Genomic DNA, 10425 nt, shown 5'->3' with positions numbered 1-10425 from the left:
AGCTCTTGCCCAGCTCGCCCGAGTTTTGTTCTCTCCTCTTCAGACATCATGTCCTTCACTACTCGTTCCACCACTTTCTCCAGCAATTACCGGTCCCTGGGCTCAGTCCAGGCGCCCAGCTACAGTGTCCGGCCCGCCAGCAGCGCAGCCAGCATCTATGCAGGCACCGGGGGCTCGGGCTCCCAGATCTCCGTTTCCCACTCCAGCAGCTTCCGGGGTGGCTGGGGGTCTGGAGGCCTGGCCACGGGGATGGCTGGGGGTCTAGCAGGAATAGGGGGCATCCAGACCGAGAAGGAGACCATGCAAGAACTGAACGACCGCCTGGCCTCCTACCTGGACAGAGTGAGGAACCTGGAGATCGATAATCGGAGGCTGGAGAGCAAAATCTGGGAACACCTGGAGAAGAAGGGGCCCCAGGTCAGAGACTGGGCGCATTACTTCAAGACCATCGAGGACCTGAGGGCTCAGATCTTTGCGAATTCTGTGGACAATGCCCGCATCGTTCTGCAGATTGACAATGCCCGTCTTGCTGCTGATGACTTTAGAGTCAAGTATGAGACAGAACTGGCCATGCGCCAATCTGTGGAGAGCGACATCCATGGGCTCCGCAAGGTCATTGATGACACCAATATCACTCGACTGCAGCTGGAGTCAGAGATCGAGGCTCTCAAGGAGGAGCTGCTCTTCATGAAGAAGAACCACGAGGAGGAAGTAAAAGTCCTACTAGCCCAGATTGCCAGCTCTGGGTTGACTGTGGAAGTAGATGCTCCCAAATCCCAGGACCTGAGCAAGATCATGGCAGACATGCGGGCCCAGTATGACGAGCTGGCTCGGAAGAACCAAGAAGAGCTGGCCAAGACCTGGTCCCACCAGATTGAGGAGAGCACCTCAGTGGTCACCTCACAGTTTGCTGAGGTCGGAGCTGCTAAGACAATGCTCACAGAGCTGACACGTACAGTCCAGTCCTTGGAGATCGAACTGGACTCCATGAGAAATCAGAAGTCCAGGTTGGAGGACAGCCTGAGGGAGGAGGAGGCCCGCTATGCCTTGCAGATGGAGCAACTCAATGGGGTCCTGCTGCATTTGGAGTCAGAGCTGGCACAGACCCGGGCAGAGGGGCAGCGCCAGGCCCAGGAGTATGAGGCACTGCTGAACATCAAGGTCAAGCTAGAGGCTGAAATCGCCACCTACCGCCGCCTGCTGGAAGACAGGGAGGACTTCAACCTTGGTGATGCCCTGGACAGCAGCAACTCCATGCAAACCATCCAAAAGACCACCACCCGCAGGATAGTGGACGGCAAAGTGGTGTCTGAGACCAACGACACCAAAGTTCTGAGACACTGAGGCAGTACAGCAGTATGCCCTTATGCCAATAAAGAGTTCAGAGGTCACTGAAAAAAAAAAAAAAGAATCAGTAGCTCTCTAGAAAATAGCCGGGGTTCGATGCCTGTGGCTCAAACAGCTAAAGTGCCAGCCACATATACCTGAGCTGGTGGGTTCAAATCCAGCCTGGGGAGGGGGTGGAGCAAGATGGCAGCCAAGTAACAGCTTCCCTGCAACTGGGTATGGTGAGTCTGGGGAGATAAGACTCCAGGCATCTCTGGCTGGTGGGATCTGCCTATAATCATCCCTTTGAGGATACAGGGAGTCAGCAAGGGACTTGCGGACCCCAAGAGGAGGACAAAAACAGTGGAAAACTGGCAAGTGGTTGTGTGTGTCCAATCGACCTAATCCTGCTGGCAGCCATAAGTACAAGCAGCAGTGAGACTGCAAACTGGAAAGGCCTTACCTGTGAACTGTTTCGGTGTTTTTGGACTTGGCACTCAGTTGAACTGCCTTGGGGGGAGCTTCAGCAGGAGTGCGGAGAACTTTGGGCATTGTCTAGGGCCCCAGACTGAGCCGCTGAGCCAGATGGAGCTAATAGTGTTAGGCTGTGGGCAGCAGGGAGCTATTGTGAGAGAACAGCCCCGGCAAGCTCCGCCCTCAGGGTCGCAGAGCAAGAATTGGGCGGGAGCTAGTAACCTAGTGACTGAGCAGCCTAAAGGCAGGGACTGAGCTGCCTTACAGCCTTAACCCTCAGGGGCAGAGTGAGACCAGTTTTGGCACACTGAAGCCTCGGGCTATTGCCCTGGGTAGAGTGCTGTGGCGTCACAGTTCATAGCAACCTCAAATTCCTGGGCTTGGCGCCACCCAGACCTCTGTAAGAGCTGTGCCACGACCCCTGACACACGAACCGTGCCCGCCGGGCCTCTGCATGCCCTGACCAGGAACTGTGGGAGCCACGCAACCCTGTGTCCTCCGTCCTGTACCCTCTGTGCTTCCACACCGGCCCGCTCGTCTGGCCAGGGACTCCGGTAGCCACGTGCCCTCCAGAGCCCTCCCTGCCTCTGCACACTTCCCTTCTTCTGGCCAGAGACAGCTGGAGTATTGGGCTCTCTGTGCCAAAGTCACTGGGCGCCAGGCACTCCCAGAACTGTGCACACCACCTCTCACCCTGTTGCTGGATCCAGGTGTGTCACACTCCGGAGCTGCTTCCATAACCAGAACTCTCCAGCTGGGGCAGCCCCAGAGGAACTACACAGGGTCACTCCCTACAAAGATCCAGCAACAATAGAGTGATCCCGCTGGGGTCTAATCTTGGAGAGACACCCCCCCAACTCTGAGGACGGCCAGAGGCAATGGTGAAAAACAATTATGAGGCGAAATCAACAGAAAAACTCTGGTAATATGAATAATCAGAGTAGATCAACTCCCCCAAGGATCAATGGGGCAGACACAGCACAAGATCCCATGTACAAATAGCTGAGATGTCAGAAATCAAATTCAGAATCTGGATAGCAAATAAGATCGAATTAGAATTCCAAGCAGTAACCCAAAAGATATCTCAAGAATTCAACGAATTCAAAGACCAAATGACCAAAGATTTTGACACATTGAGACAAGAAGTTGCAGCTCTCAAAGATCTGAGAAACACAGTAGAATCCCTCAGTAACAGAATGGAGCAAGCAGAAGAAAGGATTTCCAACACTGAAGACAAAGCTTTTGAATGCTCCCAAACTCCCAAGAGAAAGAGGAATGGAGGGCAAAAACAGATCACTCTCTCAGAGAGCTCTGGGATAATTTAAAGAAAACCAATATTCGTCTTATAGGGATCCCCGAAAGCGATGAAGTGGCTTTATAAGGCACAGAGTCTCTTCTCCATAAGATTATGAAAGAGAACTTTCCAGACATGCCAAGAGATTCTGAAATTCAGATAGCAGACACTTTCAGAACTCCAGCATGACTCAACCTAAATAAGACATCCCCCAGACACATCATAATCAATTTCACTAAATTCAATATAAAGGAGAAATTCTGAAAGCAGCCAGACGAAAGAAAACCATCACCTACAAGGGCAAGAATATTAGAATAACTGCAGATCTCTCTACTGAAACCTTTCAAGCTAGAAGATTAAAAAGTCATCGACTTTTAATCTCCTAAAACAAAATAACTTTCAACCCAGGATACTGTACCCAACTAAACCGAGTTTCATTTATGATGGAGAAATTAAATACTTTAATGACATATACATGTTGAAATTTGTCACAACTAAACCAGCTCTCCAGGATATTCTCAGACCTATCCTCCATAAAGACCAGCCTAATCCTCCACCACAAAAGTAAACCCACCCAGAAAATTTTGATCAAATTCCAACTTCCATAGTTGCAAAAGGATTAAAAATGTCCACTGGACTCTCCAAAGGCTTATCAATATTCTCAATTAATGTGAATGGTTTAAATTGTCCGCACAGGTTGGCTGACTAGATACAAAAACTCAAGCCAGATATCTGCTGCATACAAGAATCTCATCTTATATTAAAAGGCAAATATAGACTCAAGGTGAAGGGATGGTCATCTATACTCCAGGCAAATGGAAAGCAGAAAAAAACAGGCGTTGCAATCCTATTTGCAGATGCAATAGGCTTTAATAAGGAAGAAATCCTAAATAAGGAAGAAAAAGGATTGACACTTCATATTTGTTAAAGGTAATACTCAATATGATGAGATTTCAATTATTAATATTTATGTGCCCAACCAGAATGCACCTCAATTTATAAGAGAAACTCTAATAGACATGAGCAACTTGATTTCCTCCAGTTCCATAGGAGTTGGAGATTTTAACACCCCTTTAGCAGCACTGGATAGATCCTACAAAAAGAAGCTAAGCAAAGAAATCTAAGATTTAAACTTAACCATTCAACATCTGGACTTAACAGACATCTACAGAACATTTCATCCCAACAAAACTGAATACACATTCTTCTTATCAGCCCACAAAACACACTCCAAAATCGACCATATCCTAGGCCACAAATCTAACCTCAGCAAATTTAAAAAAATAGAAATTATTCCTTGCATCTTCTCAGACCATCATGGAATAAAAGTTGAACTCAATAACAATAGGAATCTGCATACCCATACAAAAACATGGAAGCTAAATAACCTTATGCTGAAGGATAGATGGGTTATAGACAAGATTAAGAAGAAAATCACCAAATTTTTGGAACAAAACAACAATCAAGAAACAAATTATCAGAATCTCTGGGATATTGCAAAGGCAGTCCTAATAGGGAAATTTATAGCACTGCAAGCCTTCCTCAAGAAAACAGAAAGAGAGGAAGTTAATAACTTAATGGGACATCTCAAGCAACTGGAGAAAGAAGAACATTCCAACCCCAAACCCACCAGAAGAAAAGAAATAACCAAAATCAGAGCAGAATTAAATGAAATTGAAAACAAAAGAACTATACAACAGATCAATAAATCCAAAAGTTGGTTTTTGAAAAGATCAATAAAATAGATAAACCTTTGGCCAACCTAACCAGGAAAAAAAGAGTAAAATCTCTAATTTCATCAATCAGAAATGGTAAAGATGAAATAACAACAGACCCCTCAGAAATTCAAAAAATCTTTAACGAATATTATAAGAAACTTTACTCTCAGAAATATGAAAATCTGAAAGAAATTGACCAATACTTGGAAGTATGCCACCTACCAAGACTTAGCCAGAATGAAGTGGAAATGTTGAACAGGCCTATATCAAGTTCTGAAATAGCATCAACTATACAACATCTCCCTAAAAGGAAAAGCCCAGGAGCAGATGGCTTTACGTCAGAATTCTACCAAACATTTAAAGAAGAACCAGTACCTACACTAGTAAACCTCTTCCAAAATATAGAAAAAGAAGGAATACTACCCAACACATTCTATGAAGCAAACATCACCTTGATCCCTAAACCAGGGAAAGACCCGACAAGAAACGAAAATTATAGACCAATATCACTAATGAATATTGATGCAAAAATACTCAATAAGATCCTAACAAACAGAATCCAACAACACATCAAAAGAGTTATACACCATGACCAAGTGGGATTTATCCCAGGCTCTCAAGGCTGGTTCAATATACGTAAATCTATAAATGTAATTCAGCACATAAACAAACTCAAAAATAAAGACCATATGATTCTCTCAATTGATGCAGAAAAAGCTTTTGATAATAACCAGCATCCCTTCATGATCAGAACACTTGAGAAAATTGGTATAGAAGGGACATTTCTTAAACTAATAGAGGCCCTCTACAGCAAACCCACAGCCAATATCATATTGAATGGAGTTAAATTGAAATCATTTCCACTTAGATCAGGAACCAGGCAATGTTGCCCATTGTCTCCATTGCTCTTTAACATTGTAATGGAAGTTTTGGCCATTGCAATTAGGAAAGAAAAGGCAATCAAGGGTATCCACAAAGGGTCAGAAGAGATCAAACTTTCACTCTTCGCAGATGACGTGATCGTATTTCTGGAGAACACTAGGGATTCTGCTACAAAACTTTTAGAAGTAATCAAGGAATACAGCAATGTCTCAGGCTACAAAATCAACACCCATAAATCTGTAGCCTTTATATATGCCAACAATAACCAACCCGAAAAAACAGTCAAGGACTCTATTCTTTTCACGGTAGTGCCAAAGAAGATGAAATATTTGGGAGTGTACCTAACAAAGGATGTGAAAGATCTCTACAAAGAGAACTATGAAACTTTAAGAAAAGAAATAGCTGAAGATGTTAACAAATGGAAAAACATACCATGCTCATGGCTGGGAAGAATCAACATTGTTAAAATGTCTATACCACCCAAAGCAATATATAATTTTAATGCAATTCCTATTAAAGTTCCATTGTCATATTTTAAAGATCTTGAAAAAATAATACTTTGTTTTATATGGAATCAGAAAAAACCTTGAATAGCCAAAACATTACTCAGCAATAAAAACAAAGCAGGAGGAATCACGCTACCAGACCCAAGTAGCTGGGACAACAGGCAACCCCTACAATGCCCAGCTATTATTTTTGGGGGGGGATGCAGTTGTCATTGTTGTTTAGCAGGCCCAGGCCAGGCTTGAACCTGTCAGCCTCCGTGTATGTGGCTGGCACCCTACTCACTGAGCTATAGGAGCCGAGCCAATGCCACTATTAGGAAAGAGAAAAGGGCTGGGTGAGATGGCTTATGCCTATAATCCTAGTATTCTGGAAGGTAGAGGTAGGTGGGTTTCCTGAGCTCATGGGTTCCCAGACAAGCCTAAGCAAGAGTGAGACCCCATCTCTAAAAATAGCCAGGCGGTGTAGCAGGCACATGTAGTTCCAGTTACTTGGGAGGCTGAGGCAAGAGAATCATTTGAGCCAATAGTTTTAGGTTGCTGTGAGCTATGACACCACAGCAGTCTATTGAGGGAGGGCAACAAAGTTTGACTCTGTCTCAAAAAAAAAAAAAAAAAGAAAGAAAAAAAGAAAGATAAAAGATAAAAAGATAAAGTTACAGTTATCCTAACCCACAGAATAGGAAAACATATTTATTAATCATAGATCTGGTAGGGTCTAATTCAGAGAATATAAGAAAAACTTTTTGTTACTGAACAACATAAGACAAAAATTTTCAAAATATACAAAATTTTGAATATACATTTTTTCCATAGAAGATACACACAAATACCCAAAAGTTTGTAAAAAGAAGCTCACCATCATTAGTGATTAGGGAAATGTAAATCAAACCACAATGAGATACCACTTACATCCACTAAGATGTAAAGAATCAAAAAATGAACAGTAACAAGTATTGGCAAACATAGGGAGAAACTGTAACCCTCATACGTTGCTAGCAGGGTTGTAAAATACTGCAGCCACTTTGGAAAACAGTCTGACAGTTCCTTAATGGCTATGCATAGAGTTAGCATATGACCCAGCAATTCCATTCCTATATACTCGAAAGAAATGAAAACAAACATCCACATAAAACTTATGCATAAGTGTTCACTGCAGCATTATTCATAATAGACAAAAATGGAAACAACCCAAATGTTGGGTTAGGATTTTTTTTATTTTTGAGACAGTCTCACTTTGTCACCCTTGGTAGAGTGCTATGGCATCACAGCTCACAGCAACCACAAACTCTTGGGGCTCAAGCTATCCTCTTGCTTCAGGTTTTCATTTTTAGTATACATGGGGTATCACTCTTGCTCAGGCTGGTCTCGAACTTGTGACCAATCCCCCCACCTCAGCCTCCCAGAGTGCTAGGATTACAGGCCTCCTGCCTCAGCCTCCCAGAGTACTAGGATTATAGGTGTGAGCCAAGGTGCCCGGCCTCAAATTTCCATTAGTTGATGAAGAGAGAAAGAACTGTAGTGTGATATACACCCATATTAATCCAAAATTTAAAGAACTGTGGTATTGACATAAAATGGGATAAAAGGAATTTGGAATGAAAACTGATACATGCTGCTATGTGGATGAACTTCCAAAACATTACATTAAGTGAAAGAAGGCAGACACAAAAAGTCACATATCGTATCATTTTGTTTATATGAAATGTCAAGTATAGACAATCCATAGAGACAGGAAATAGATTGGTGGTTGCCAATGGGCTAGGGGAAAAGGAAACAAGGAATGACTGATAACAAGTATAGGTTTCTTTTGGAGGTGATAAAAGAATACTAAAATTAGACAGTAGTGATGTTTGTACAGCTTCATGTATATATGCTAAAAAACACTGAAATAAAACCTCAATAAAATGTAAAAAACCCCAAGCATTATAATTTGGACTGAGCTAGTCCAAATTTTTGAATCAAAATATTACAGAATGATGAATCCTATTTTTTAAAGTATATTTAATCATATGCCAAAGCAGTGTTATTTGCAATGTTACTGATTTAAAAGTACTTTTAAGATAATTTAATCTGTATCTTATCCTTTAAACATTAATGCAGTGGTTCATGAATATAATTTCTAAGTACATAAATATGCATATATGAAGATTTATACACAAGGGTTTTTTGATGGGGGAACACAACCAATAAAGGATTGAAACCACTGCTTTACTGTCTTGTTAAATGACAATCGGGGGAAAACTCAGAGAAACTGATGTAAGAAAATCAGCAAGAGATAGTGACATACCAAATTTTATCTTTTATTAAGAATACTGACCAGACACAGTGGCTCATGCCCATAATCCAGCATTTTGGGAGGTTGAGGCAGGAAATCACTTGAGCTCAGGAATTCAAGACTAGTTCCAGCAAGAGTAAGACCACGTCTCTACTAAAAATTAGAAAAATAGCCAGGTGTGGTGGGAGACACCTGGAGGGCCAGCTAGTCAAGGGGCTAAGGCAGGAGATTCACTTGAACCAGTAGTATGAGGTTGCTGTGAGCGAGTCTGACTGTCTCAAAAAAAAAAGAAAGAAAAGAAAAAAGGAATACTGAGGTAATTTATATACATGATTAAAAGTAAATGTGTTACCCAAAGCGATGTACAGATTCAATGCAATCCCCATCAAAAAAGCAATGTCAGGCTTGGCACCTGTAGCTCAGCAGCTAGGGTATTGGCCACATACACTGGAGCTGGTGGGTTCGCACATGGGCTGGGCCTGCCAAACAACAGTGACAACTACGACAACAACAACAACAAAAATAGCTGGGTGTTATGGCAGGCACCTGTAGTCCCAGCTACTTAGGAGGCTGAGGCAAGAGAATTGCGTAAGCCCTAGAGTTTGAGGTTGCTGTGAGCTTGATGCCACAGCACTCTACCGAGGGTGATATAGTGAAACTCTGTCTCCAAAAAAAAAAAAAGATAGCAATGTCATATTTTACAGATCTAGGAAAAATTATTCTATTCTTCATGTGGAACAAGAAAAGAGCCTGAGTAATCTTAAGCAAAAGGAACAAATTGGGAGGCATCATATTACCAGACTTCAAACTATACAACAAGGCTATAGTAACTAAATCAGCATGGTATAGGCACAACAATAGACATAGACCAATGGAATAGAACAGAAAACCCAGACATAAAATCATTCACATACATCAAACAATAATATACACTGGGGAAAGGAAGCCCTACTCAATAAATGGTGTTGAGAAAATTAGCCCCATACAGAAAAATGAAACAAGGTCCATATCTCTCACCACTTACAAAAATAAATTCAAGATGGATAAAGGACTCAACTGTAAGGCATGAAATTGTAAGAATTCTAGAAGAAAATGTTGGAAAAACTTTTTTAGATATTAGCCTAAGCAAAGGATCTATGAAGAAGACCTGACTGGCAATCACAGCAACAACAAAAATAAATTAATGGAACCTGATTAAATTTAAAAAGCTTCTGGACAGCCAAGGAAATAATTAACAAGCAAATAGACAACCTACACAATAGGAGAAAATATACACAAGCCATGTATCCAATAAAGGGCTAATAACTAGAATATACACAGAACTCAAGCAAATCGGCAAGAAAAAAAAAATCAAACAACCCCATTAAAAAGTGGGCAAAAGGCATGAATAGAAACTTTTCAAAAGGAGATAGACAAATGGCCACCAGACATTGTGGAGGGTACCTGTAGTCCCAGCTACTCAGGAGTTTTTCATAAGCATATGAAAAAATGTTCAGTGTCACTAATCATCAGGGAAATGCAAACTCAAACCACAATGAGATACCATCTTACCCCAGTCCGAATGGCCTTTATTAAAAAGTCCAAAAAAAATAGAGGCTGCTGTTGATGCAAAGAGAAAGGAACACTTATCCATTGATGGTATAACTGCAAATTAGCACAACTTCTGTGGAAAATAGTATGTCAATTCCTCAAAGAACTAAAAGTCAACCTGCCATTTGATCCAGCAATCCCACTGTTGGCTATCTACCCAAAGGGAAAAAAGTCATTTTATCAAAAAGCCACCTGCACTTGAATGATTATCACAGCACAATTCACAATTGCAAATATGTGGAATCAACTCAAGTGCCCGTCAATTCATGAGTAGATTATCAAAATGTGGTATATGTACACCATGGAGTGCTACTCAGCCATGAAGAGAGATGACTTAATGCCTTTTGCAACAATTTGGAT

At 41.9% G+C, this 10425-nt stretch overlaps 1 protein-coding gene across 1 annotated transcript; it reads left to right on the top strand.

Annotated features, from left to right (window-relative positions):
* LOC128581505 (keratin, type I cytoskeletal 18-like) lies at nt 1-1391 on the top strand. Its single transcript, XM_053584455.1, has one exon. It carries the CDS (start codon nt 49-51, stop codon nt 1342-1344), a length of 1296 nt encoding a protein of 431 aa, XP_053440430.1. The 5' UTR covers nt 1-48; the 3' UTR covers nt 1345-1391.
* The last annotated feature ends 9034 nt before the right edge of the window (nt 1392-10425 follow it).

This window comes from Nycticebus coucang, chromosome 3 (genome assembly GCF_027406575.1).
Source record: "Nycticebus coucang isolate mNycCou1 chromosome 3, mNycCou1.pri, whole genome shotgun sequence".
Lineage (NCBI taxonomy): Eukaryota > Metazoa > Chordata > Mammalia > Primates > Lorisidae > Nycticebus > Nycticebus coucang.
This window is presented reverse-complemented; position numbering and strand designations above follow the sequence as displayed.